The sequence below is a fragment of the Chelonia mydas genome, chromosome 4 (assembly GCF_015237465.2).
Source record: "Chelonia mydas isolate rCheMyd1 chromosome 4, rCheMyd1.pri.v2, whole genome shotgun sequence".
NCBI lineage: Eukaryota > Metazoa > Chordata > Testudines > Cheloniidae > Chelonia > Chelonia mydas.
In genome coordinates this window covers 105,691,920-105,705,127 of record NC_057852.1, presented here as the reverse complement: position 1 = coordinate 105,705,127, position 13,208 = coordinate 105,691,920, and the positions used below count along the sequence as shown (strand labels likewise).

General features: G+C 37.5%; 1 protein-coding gene across 1 annotated transcript in view; it reads left to right on the top strand.

Annotated features, from left to right (window-relative positions):
- The window catches only part of TBC1D19 (TBC1 domain family member 19), a 106,418-nt gene that overhangs the window by 32,311 nt on the left and 60,899 nt on the right, over positions 1–13,208 (top strand). The window contains exons 5-7 of the mRNA XM_037897967.2: positions 8,010–8,084; positions 9,177–9,240; positions 10,288–10,334. Of these exons, the coding sequence (XP_037753895.1) occupies positions 8,010–8,084; positions 9,177–9,240; positions 10,288–10,334 (186 nt within the window). The remainder of the gene's footprint in view (positions 1–8,009; positions 8,085–9,176; positions 9,241–10,287; positions 10,335–13,208) is intronic.

The following is a 13,208-nucleotide window of genomic DNA, read 5'->3' as shown; positions in this document are numbered from 1 at the left end:
TTTTTAAAAAAAAATATTTTATCATCTTTTAGTTGTCCATTAATTCTTTTGTTACTGTGAAAAATAATAGAAGCCTTTTTGCCTACCATCAGGAGAGCTGCTGAATAAGACTGTGCCTTGTTATGACAGGTTTCAGAGTAGCAGCCGTGTTAGTCTGTATTCGCAAAAAGAAAAGGAGTACTTGTGGCACCTTAGAGAGTAACCAATTTATTTGAGCATAAGCTTTCGTGAGCTACAGCTTACTTCAGTGGATGCATCCGATGAAGTGAGCTGTAGCTCACGAAAGCTTATGCTCAAATAAATTGGTTAGTCTCTAAGGTGCCACAAGTACTCCTTTTCTTTTTTCCTTGTTATGGGTTCAGGTGTACTGGTGAAAATTGTGTAGCCACCTGAAATAATTTGGCACCTGTAAGCCCAGTTGAGCTGATCTCTGTTGTTGAAGTAGCCTTATTGCTCTGCTTCAGAATTGTTCCTTTTGGAGAGTCTTTCTTCCACATTTTACCCCTTTCTATGCTAGGAATAGGTTTTTAACTAAATTAGCTTTCTGGGCAGTCGTTTGTAGGATTTGAGACCCACAGAAGCAATTTTCTCTGCCTAAAGAAACCTCTGATGGTTGTATAGGAGGGCTTGGTTTCAGTCTGCCATTAATAGTTCCCGGGACCCCTGATACTGCAGGTAAGAGCAGCTTGCCAGTTCCTACATCAGCTTGCCTCTTGCATTCGAAGGTAATTTTGGTGGCTTTTTTTCTTTTGTTACCATCCTTTCTTGGCTGGAATTATTTCTGAATTTGGTTTCAATATGGCTGGCCTTTCTCTAAAGGAAGAATATTGTTTAAGTATAGGTTGTTCCATGGGCCCTTGTCCCTTCCCATTTATATTTGTAGTGGTCCACCTTTGTTGTACTTCTCCCAGAAAAGAAGGAGATCCTAACCGGGATGTATGTAATTACCTCCCACTCCATTTATCCTACCTCTCCTCAGAAATCTGAGGACCTCGTTGAAGTGAAAACAAATCTTCTCCCAAAATGAACAAACTCACCCTTTTTTCTTCTTTCCTCATTTCCAAGATTTACATACTGAAGGCAGTCAATATTTAAACAGCTTTGATTGGAAAAGTGTATTAGAATTTTATTTAATACTTTTAATCTTTACTTTTTATACTGAGGTAGTGCTTATTGGCCCTGGTCAAGAAAGGGTTCCCAGTGTGCTAAGTGCTGTACAGGTGAATAGAAAGAGATGCTCCTTGGGCTAAAGAGCTATGGTGAAATCTGGCCCCATTGAAGTCTGTGACTTTTCACCCGTAAAATACAAGCAAAAGCGTGTTAGTCCTCCTCTTATCTTGGTTGTCCAACAGGAAATGTATAGTTTATATGCTTTGGGTTTTGTTAAAGCAAAAATCCTTCACTACCACAGGCACTGACTTTCATTTTTCCGGGTGGGTACTCTGCCCCTTCCCCAAGGCCTCTGCCTCACTCCACCTCTTCCCATCCGTGCTCTGCCTCCTCCAGCATATCTCGCCTGCCACCAAACAGATGATCGGCTAGTGGGTGCTGCGCACCCACAAGTTTTGTTTTTTGTTTTTTTTTTTTTTCCAGGGGTGCTCCAGCCCGGAGCACCCACGGAGTTTGGTGCCTGTGTTTACTATTGAGAGTAGCTCTTCACTCTGTCTAAAGAAAGCTAAAATGATACGAAAGATTCTGATGCTGCATCTGCAGATCTGCATAAAAGTCAATCTGCCTTTCCTTCTTCAGAATCTCTTTGAAAAACAGAATCTGAAAGAAAAATACCATAATCTCTCAAAGTTGTTTAGGATTCGTAAAGGCAAATCTAACAACTTTTCCTGTGTTACTGAAGTTGACTTTTCCTTTCTGGCAGTCTAAAGAGTTACTATTTCTTGCTTTTAGAAGTGGTGTTAGGAATACTAAAAACTTCTTCACAGCATGTTTTGATTCTGCAAAGCCCTGAATACTGATTTCTCCTGCTGAATAATCTTATTCTGGTCCACTCTGAAGAGACTGCATTTTTTGGTAGTCTTTAAAGGAGGCACTTTAGGATTGATGAATGCTATCTAAACTCTTTCCTAATCAGGCTTCCATCTCCTGTAAAGAACCCTGACACCAATCTAGGGATTTTTAACTCTTGCTTCTCTAGAAAGCCCTTCGCTAATGTCGCATTCAGGAAGTTCTTCTCCAGCCAAAGGATAAATAATTTCTTCAGATCTTTGGCCACCTTTACAAATGATGTAACTAGAAATAATTCAGAAAGGCTACTTTATAAGAACTCTTCCTCTGTCTTTGATTTTTATTTCTCAGCTTTTGGGAAATGATCAGAAATGGTCAAAGCTGAAGGAACTTCCTTCAAATCAAAATCCTGTGTCCACTAACCACTCATTAAAGAGCCCATAGAAAACTGTTCCAGAATCTTTACAGTTTTAAAGTAAACTGGAGTTCTACATCTACTCTTTGAACTGTCAGCTAAGATACATTTTTTTTAAAAAAAATTCAGGACAGAAAATTAATTTTAAACAATTCTCAACATTATTTTCTCTCATCAGTAGACTGAAAGAATATAGGAATTGCCATACAGGCTCAGACCAGTGTTCCATCTAGTCAAATATTCGGTCTCCTACCATGGCTATTACCAGATGCTTCCTAATAATGAGCAATCATGAAAATAACATGTAGAGAGAGTTTTGAGTTGCAGCAAAGCCACTGAGAATTGTCTGCATCCTGAGGAAGACAGCACTGCATTGGTTTACATTCAGTTCACATTTTAAAAATCATCTTTGCAGTCATAATTACTAGAATTTTTTAAATTAAAGCTAAATTTCTGCAAAGATTGATGGAACTCATCTGAGATTCTTGCTGCCCATCAGCAAAATGATTTTTGAAGCCCTATCTGCTGTTTTGAAAACATTTTAGTGGGGTAAAGTATTTTGCATTCTATTTCTAATTACTGTGGATGGCTCCAGAACTTGCTGCTTTGACAGTGTGAGAGTCTTGCCCAGCACTTGCCCTAACTGGTGGATGTCTTTGATTAAGTCTTCAATGTATGTCTAACTCAGGCTCTTACTTGGGTGTTGCCCCTAACCTGGCTTCCATCCACACACAAAATGCACCAATCCAAGTTTGGTGGTTCTTTCAACGTGGACTAGCTGGATCAGCTGGGGTTATAGGCTAGAGTAGTGGCTCTCAAGCAAGAGTATGCGTATCCTGAGGGGTACGAAGATGTCTTCCAGGGGTATATCAGCTCATCTAGATATTTGCCTAATCTTACAACAGGCTACATAAAAAGAACTAGTGAAGTCGCCACAAATTAAAATTCCATATAGACAATGACTTGTTTATATTGCTCTGTATACTATACACTGAAATGTAAGTACAATATTTATATTCAAATTGCTTTATTTTATAATTATATGGTAAAAATGAGAAAGTAAGCAATTTTTCAGTAATAGTGTGACACTTTTTTGTATTTTTATGTCTGATTTTGTAAGCAAGTAGTTTTTAAGTGAGATGAAACTTGGGGTACGCAAGACAAATCAGAGTCCTGAAAGGAGTGCAGTAGTCTGGAAAAGACTGAGAGCCACTGGGCTAGAGCTCACATGCTGCTTTCACTCAGGCTGCAGTGAGGTTGTAGGCTAAACCACTTGAGTGCTGGTAGTCCTCCAGTGCCTTCCCACAATTTCTCGATGCCCAGAGGGACAGACTAGTTCTCCCACAATTCACTGGAAAAGAACCGTACAGCGGCTCAGCTTACGGTAGCACTAAGAACCATGGGATACACCCCAGAAGTCTTAGGAACACCATCTAATCTGGGTGAGTGTGGCGTCAGTGAGAACACAGTAACTTGAGTATGGCCTTTCAGTGTGGCTTCTTGCACCTGAGCTGGACTAACTCAGATTCTGATCATCTGAGTTAACTCTGCAGTGAAACTATACCCTTTGTTATGACAAAATTTTCACAAAAGAGGGTTTTTTCTCTTCCTGATCTTTTTTCTGTCTGAGAGATTTACTGTTAATGTTCCTGTCTTTTTTGTTTTAAGTGTGTAGTTGGAGACAAGAAAATGTCAAAAACTCAGTCAAAGCAGCTTTAAGCAGAGCTGTGATATACCCAGCGGTGTCTATGAACAGCAAACATGATTGCTGTTCTCTTCTGCCTGGGGGAAGATCCTGACTTCATTAGCTAAGAAATCTATTTGAGGATAATTCATTGAGCCAAGAAGAGCGCTTTTTTGCTGCTCTTGATATCCTCAATGCTTTCTATAGGTCTGAAACAATGTATCTGTGATAGGTCTCTAATGAACACAGGAAGGCTTCCAACGAGTGAAATTTTCTCTTCTTTGGGATGACTATTCTCTGAAATTATTTAAAAGTTCTCAGTTTCAGCTTGATCGACTCAAATTACTTCTTTGAATATGCTGAAAAGTTGAAATGGCAGAGTTGAAGTGTAGCACTGAGACACTGAAGAGATCGGTGGAGCATCACTTATATTTCTACTCTGGTGCCAACACACTGGTGAGGCACAGTGGAGCCTCCTAGAAACAGTAATGTGTACAGCAAAGGTGATCAATTTTCTTTCTAGTCAGCATCTGAAGAAGTGGGGTTTTTACTCATGAAAGCTTAAGCCCAAATAAATCTGTTAGTCTTTAAGGTGCCACTGGACTCCTCGTTGTCTTTCTAGTCTGTCTTCCTCCCCTCTCTTTGGAATGTTCTTGAGCCTTTTACAAGCAACAAACCTGACTTTAGCATATCTGATGAGCCAAAACTAGCTGTGGGTACAAGGGATAACCTGCATGGCATGTGGGTTTTGTGGAACCTTTTCCAAAAGACAGGGTGGGTGGTTCTGATGATCTCGGTGCAGTCTGTGTTGAGCCAGGAAAGCTTACTTAGGACTCCAAGCATTGTGGGTATAGTGGCTGCATTGTGACAGGTGGTAGTTCTTCTTTTCAGTTTTGTTGATGCAGTAGTTTTGAAACCTTCTGCACAAGGAGAAATTATGTTGTTACTTATTTATATGTCAGTACAACCAGACCCTCCTCCTGCATACTGGCCTGAGAAAGAAACTAGTGGAGAGAGAGAATAGGAGCTAAGAGAAGCCAAGCCACCTCTTCTTTTCTTCCCCCCTGCCCATGAATGTCTGCCATAGTTAAGGCTCAGTCTGATAAGCTGTATGACTTAGCACCCAACTCCCACCATTCCAGCTGTAGAAAGTCTCACTGGTTGGTGAATGTAGTGCATCCCCTCTGTGCCTGATGAACAGACAATGTGGGTCTGTATAGCCCCCAGCTACACAGTCTGACTCTTTTTAGCTCAAGCTGTAGACTCATGCTTTTTAGCTCTGGAGGTCCTTGTTGAATCCATGGTGTTGGCCAAGATGATGAAAGTTACAACAGCACTTAGCAGATTCAAATTCCTGGAGGAGAGAAACTTGAACAGTTAAGGACTGAAGACTTCTAGGCGTTGTGTAAAGACCGCCTTTGCTGCATGTGAGAGTGTCTATATCTTTAAGTAACATCTAGGTTTGCATAGATGTGAATTTTAGGTTTTCAGTAAGAAATGCAACAAAACTCAAGAACTTCCATCTAGTAGGAAAGAATGTATGTCACACTTACAAGATGGAATGTATGGTATCATGGAATGCATGTATGGATGCTGAAATGGACATAGGAGTCGTGGTAGATATATACTTGAGCATAAATTCCCAGTGCAGTTCTGCAGCTAAGAGGGAGGTGGTATTACCTCTGCATTTGACATTAATGACATCATTACTGGAATACATTGTCCAATTCTGGTATCCACACTTCAAAAAGAATGTTGACAAATTGGGAAGCATTCATAAAAGAGTTACAAGAATGATTTCAAGTTGGGAAAACCTGCGTTAGAGTGAGAGACTTAAGAAACTCAGTCTATGTAGTTTATCCAAGAGAACGTTAAAAGGTGACTCAATCATGGTCTGTAAGTACCTACCTAGGGAAAAGATTTCTGATAGTAGATATCTCTTTAAGCTAGCAGAAAAAGTCATAATGAATTCCAATGGTTGGAAGCTGAGTCTAAACAAATTTAGACTAGAAGTAAAGTGCAAATTGTTAGCAGTGCTTGTAATTAATCATTGGGAACAGCAACAAAAGATGTGGGCTTGATGCGCTAGTTACTGGGTGAGGTTCTAAGTCCTGTGTTATTCATGAGGTCAGACTAGATTATCATAATGGCCCCTTCTGTCCTTAAAGCCTACAAATTGAGTCTGTTTTGGGATGGAGGTATTTTACTGGTTTTAAAAACATTTTTCCCAGTGTTTAATTTGGAGGCGTTTATTGGTGTTCATTTACATAGCTGGTTATTTTCTTGTACACATATACTGTTAACACTAACTAGACTATGGATTTAAAAAAAAACAAAACTTTGATTTTATATATGTATGTTTTATCCATTCCCCCCCATCCTTCATGTGTTGTTTGTCATCTTAAATTGAAAGATCTTTGAGGCCGGGCCTTTGTTTTCATGTGTGTGGACAAAAGCTGTGGGTGCTGCAGAATACAAATAATAAACAATAATGAAATATATTATTCGAAATGGAAATCAGGGGCCTGAACCAGAGCCCAGTGAAGTCAATGGGAGTAGGGTTCCATTTACTTGAGCAGGGTTTGAATCAGCTTCTAGGAGAATACAGAGAATGTTAAAATCCCTAATTTGGGTATATCCTCAGTGAAATTGCTCATATGCAATATCGCTGTAACATCAAGATAAAATATTATCAAGATAAACAACATTTGAAATACAGTAGGGGGCAGAGAAGAAAGAAAATAACTAATACAAATCAAATATAAATAAATTCAGTGCTGTCACAGTATTACTGAACCTTATTGTCTTGATCCTCAGCTGATGTAAATTAGCACTGACCTATTGATTTCAGTAGAACTAAGCCAGTTTACACCAACTGAGGATCTGACCTAGTATGTAAAATTTGAAAATATGCTACATTTATGACGGGAATCTGATTCCTCCGTAAGCTGTTTTTTGTTCTCCCCATTATTAAGGTATTGCCTGCTTTTATTTTTAATCTTTCATTTGAGAACTCTTATCTATGCATAGGAAAGACTGGATTTTTATTGGTAAATGTTGATAAACTGATTTCACTGTTCACACACAAATGGATGAAAAAATATTTCCATCGATTAATTGAAATTTACTGATGGGCAAAGTAAGAAAAATGCTGCTAGAGAACTTGTTAGAGTTTGATTTAAGGCTGTTTATTTTGTATATTTTGGAATATGATGTTGACAATTGGTATTTTAATGGTTATAAAGTTTTAACTTTTTGAATCTCAGCATCTGCTGTCATTAAGGAATTATTGTCTGACCCCCGGATAATTTCCCACAATTGTGAAAATTTAAATAGATAAAAATCTTAAATGCTTAGGAGTAAACATCAATATAATCTGCTGAAATTATATTTAAAAAAAATCAAATTCTGCCAAACCTATCTATGCCTTACTTTAGATACAATAATTCCAAATTCCTGGAACTTTTTAGTCTCTCTAAAAATGGGTAGGTAGTGTAATATCTTTCGAGAAAAGATATTTACTTACTTTCTCTCCATGTCTTAAAGGTGGAGGGGGCATTATTTTTACACAGTTCACCTCCCTGAGCATGCTTGTCCAGTATTGTGGTTAAAATGTAAAACTCATGGCTACCAGTATAAAAGGTAGCTTGGGCACTAGCCTTCCTTCCAAGAATGAGTACCTGTAAAGCAGAGGCTTTTTGAAGAACATACAGTTTGGAGAGCAACCTTATTTTGCTGGTTCTTTGTTACTTTGTTGAATAAAGAAGGTTTTCATTGTATAATGAACAAATCATTCCTTTGTTCACATTTTTAAGTAATCATGTGAACTTTTGGCAGATGTCAGTGACTTTCATCATCTTTTCTTTTAAAGTTATTCATTGACTAGGCTGTGGTATGCTTATAAAAATGGGCGGGGGGAGTTCTACATTCATTAAAATGTTTGTGTTACAGGGAAGCTGGGAGAAGCGAATTCTGAAGAGTCTAAATAGCATGTGTACAGAACTCAGTATCCCATTAGCACGAAAGGTACCGTGTTTATTAACTTAACTTTTTAAAGTGAATGTAGAACTTGTGCCACCTTCACATCTTTGGAAACTGTGGTCCTGATCCTGCAAAAACTTATCTTATGCAAACTTTATAAGTAGTTCCACTGATGTCAGGAATTGCAGGATTAGGGCCTAAAGTCTTCAGGGAAAAAACAGATAGTAGAGATAGTGTTAGTGTGAGAGTATCCCCACCAGTGTGCCTCCATTGTACTCTGGAAGGACCACCTTGGGAATGAAGGGTGTTGGTAGGTCTTTCTCTTGCTGTTGCAATCGTTGGCCTCTGCTGGGAATACTGTACTGAGGAGCCAATTGATGGTTTTATGATGTGTGGACAGTAGTACACACAGACTGGATTGAGACCACTGACTCACTTCACGTTGGCCACTGAACAACCAACATTGACACTCTTTCATGGCTGATTGGGACCAGAGTTGAACTTGTGACCTTGGCGTGAAAGGCTCAGTATTCCACTATCATCACTTCCCTTTGTCATCCATTCGTCACTGACATCTTTATTAATTTATAGAGATTTGAAACATAAACAGAACAGAATTGGCAAGTATGTATTATAGGGCAAATCTTCCCTGTCCCTCTCCCCTAAAGCCTGGTAGCTGGCAGAACTGCTGTAGTTTATTGTACAAGGCAGAGGACAAAGCTGTGGGGAGGAACAGAGAAAGAAACGCAGGGGAATCTACTCCCCTTTTGTGCAACTGAGCTATACTCTTCAGGGCTTCTGGCAGCTTGAAGAGGGAATTTGGTGGCAGCACATGGGTGGTGCAGGGTGAATCCTCAGATACGTGGAACTGCCAGCCAAACATAGCTAAGGGTTCAATAGCTGATAGTGTGCCATAACTACCCCATGGCATGAGGAGGGGGATTCCAATCCTTACTTGGATTTGGTGCAATAGAGAGAATATGGCCTAAGGCTAATGCTAACTTACAAAGAGAGAAATAAAATTCTAGTGCATGCTATTTTTTAAAAGACTAATTTTCATCCATACAGGAGATGGGTTTATTTTAGATTTTTAGCTGGTTAATTAAAAAAGACAATTTCTTTTCTTATGACTTACAGAGACCTATAGGAGAGCAAAAAGAACTTCTTAATAAATGGAATGAAATGGGAACTGATGAGCCAGGTATGTTAAATAAAATGTGTCTTTTTATATAGAAGCAAAGCAAATGCATATTTATCTCCTTATTTATCAGTCAGGGATTAAAGTAGTATCCATTGTAAAGGCAACTAGTTACTGTTTTGTGTTTTGTTTTTTCCCTAGTTTTCAGTGCTTGGTAGCTCACAAATACCTATTCACTGTATTATTTATTTATTTATTTGACGAGTTATTGTTTGGATTTTTGAATCTACACCTGCAGTCTGTAGATATATTCTCTTACATACTAATACCTAGAGAATTTGGACAGGTACCTTTAAGTTAGTGATAGTAATGGGAGCAGTGCACTAATTGAAAGAAAAACATCATAGTGTTTACTTTTTGTGTCATTTAATCCTTAACAATTTTCTCTTACTCACATAATGTATTTTTTCAACAGCTAAAAGTAACACAGCTAATCAATGTATAGGAATTACATTATGTACAGTTTCATAGCTAATGATCTCCTGTTCGGATCAACCAGGGCTTGGAGCAAGCTTGCAAGCCCCAAATACATGTATTGTCTTATACTGTGAATAAGACTGGATAATGACTTGGAAATTTTCATGGTCTGAACAGCAGTTTCATGATACTTTAATGTATAGATGTACTGCCGGGGGCAGAAGAAAATAAAGTGACGGTATATTTTTACTTCACATTGGATTTGAAGCTGTTTAAACTTATACAATTTAAGAACACTCAAAGTATATCCTTTGTGCTTCCATTTTATTGTGGAGTTAGCTGAATAACAGGGATGTTTTATATTGCACCAATTTGTCTTTTTGTAACTCAGTGATCATTAAATAGCAGTTTTATGAAATACCTGATTATGGTTGCTGTGCATGGCATCAATTAGTGATTCTTTTATATATTGATGTGAACTTTTTAAGTATAACTGTTCATAAAATTTCATAGTCATGATGTATTATAGGGACAGTTACATTGTGTCAGAATTGGAAAAAACTTCATATATATTGCAAATCTTTATAAAATTTTAATTTAAATAAAGCATTTTTTAAATCCTGTTAATTTCAGATCTAAGTCTCTTCCGACCTGTTTATGCACCTAAAGATTTTCTTGAGGTAAGTATTGATGAAATAACTAACCAGCCATTGATTTACATCTGTTATAGTTAGTTATGTAAAGTGGGACCTGTGCATGGTAAGTCTTCAACAGATTGATAGGAAACTGAAATTAATTTTCTTCTAAATAAGGTAAACTGAATCAACACACAAATCATTGTCCATTAAATAATCAGGTACAAAACTGCTTTAAAGAATTGATGGTACATTTCTATCTTTTTCTAAATCTATAAGAAATTATCATATCTAAAAAGAAAAGGAGTACTTGTGGCACCTTAGAGACTAACCAGTTTATTTGAGCATGAGCTTTCGTGAGCTACAGCTCACTTCATCGGATGCATAGCATATCGTGGAAACTGCAGAAGGTCTTCTGCAGTTTCCACGATATGCTATGCATCCGATGAAGTGAGCTGTAGCTCACGAAAGCTCATGCTCAAGGTCTTCTGCAGTTTCCACGATATGCTATGCATCCGATGAAGTGAGCTGTAGCTCACGAAAGCTCATGCTCAAATAAACTGGTTAGTCTCTAAGGTGCCACAAGTACTCCTTTTCTTTTTACGAATACAGACTAACACGGCTGTTACTCTGAAACCTATCATATCTAAACGGCTGATAAGATTAACTTTTAACTGCTAGTGAATTACATTTATCCTCATATTGGTGATTCTTAAAACTTGAAACTTTTTCAATTCCTGTTAAGCAAAGGAGCTTCTTGCGTAGAAAAATGTCAGCTCAAAATGTTTAACTTGGCATACTAATCAGGACTTCGAGGCAATAGGAAGTCATGCACATCAGATAATTTCAGGTGTCCCTGAAATAGGGGGTTTATTACTTTAGTGCTCTTTGCCTGAGAATTTAAGCTTGTATTAAAATAAATAAATTTCTAACATTTTTCTATTGTAAAGTGGCCTTTTGAATGTGAACAGAGTCTCTGTTGCTTTGACAACCTAACCTTATGGATGCATGGAAGGGGAATCATGCTGAATTGCACTTACAGAGATTGCTGGTTCATCCTTTTAAAAAAAATTCCTTTTTATTGTGCCTATAATAGAAAGCCTCCTAATTCTCTGAAATGTTACAGGAAGAATCCTGTGGGACTAACTCTCGTCACTTTATTAACATGAACAGTTACATTGCTTATTTCATTATTAATTTCCAATTGCAGATTGGTGTAATATTACTTGAAGTAGGTTCACTGTGGTAAAGATGAAATTCTAGACCATCTACAAAGATTATTCAAATAATTTATAAAACAGAATGTAATACAGAACCGAAGATGGGGAGTCTCCTGATAGCTGGAAATACTTGAGGCTTTTGTCTGTGACCAAAACTGAAAGTTGAAGAATAAAACTAGCTCTCTGCTAAATCTTTAAGGCCAGAATTGCTCAGTTTTTACTTGTTGTTTTGTATAGTTCATAATACTGAAGGCCGTAATTAAAATTACGTCAAGGGTCTGTTGCACAATAGAGATCGCTGGTGACTTGTTAATAATGGCAATATGTAGAATGCTATTGCTTATGAAAATACAATTAAAAAAAATCAATGGCTGTATAATACTCTGTCAGCTGTTGATTAAACAAATTTATCTAGAACCTTGGATAATGTAGGTAGGGAGCATAGAAATAGTCTGTTAATTTACAAAATTAAATTTAAAAGACAAACACAGCAATATGAATCATAATCAGCAAATTTAGTATTTAAAATGATTTATAAATTTAATGGAATGTCTTTTGCAGTGGTATGAGATGTAGCATACTTGTAACTTTTGCTTGGATAAATATGAACTGTCATTCTTTGGAGCAGTGAATGTTAAAAGTGAAGTATTCTCATTTACATACGCAAGTAAGATTAATGTAACATGTTGTTCTTTGTATAATTGGTAATACCAAACTATAAATTTCTTACATTTAAGGGCTTCTGGATGTCATAGTTGTGCTAATTATAAATGTAATACTTATCTGTAATTCAATCTTATTATATCTGGCTTGTATTTTGACCTTACTTTAAATATTTATAAAGTAGTGTTTATTTTCCTCTTGTTTTCTGTTGTTCTTTCCTTTCCCCCTCATGTCCCATGGTCTGTCGTTTCTCATGTTACTGTATTAATTTAGGGCCTGACCCTGATAGTAGTCCCAAATAAGTCAAGAGGGACTAGTCACATGAATTTGGATTAATCAGATGAATGAGGGTTGCAGATTTAGGATTTTAAGGAGGAATTTCCTTATAGCACTGGTTCTCAACCAGGGGTATGTATACCCCTGGGGGTACACAGAGGTCTTCCAGGGGGTACATCAGCTCATCTAGATATTTGCCTAATTTTATAACAGGCTACATAAAAAGCACTAGCAAAGTCAGTACAAACTAAAATTTCACAGACAAAATGAGAAAGTAAGCAATTTGTCAGTAATAGTGTGCTATGACACTTTTTTGTATGTTTGTCAGATTTTGTAAGCAAGTAGTTTTTAAATGAAGTGGGTTATAGCCCATGAAAGCTTATGCCCAAATAAATTTGTTAGTCTCTAAGGTGCCACAAGGAGTCCTTGTTTTTACAGAATATATGGGATCGTGACTGAGATGAATAGGGCAGTTTACAGCTGTCAAAGCTGTGATTTCAGACCCTGTAGACTCAGGCACTCATCAGTTTGCTTTTGTTTTAAGTTTTTAGTGTTGCAGTTGCTACCATAAGGACTAGCATATCTTTTTAAAAACTGGAAGTCGAGATTCTGGGCCACAATTCTGTGGCAAGAGGTGAATTCTGTGGCAAATTGTTTAGCAGTGGAATTGCGGAATACCTAGGGCACTGGGTATCAAAACACTAATAGAATAGCTCTTTTTAAAATAAAAGAGTGCAGATCAATATCCTAGAATTCAGAG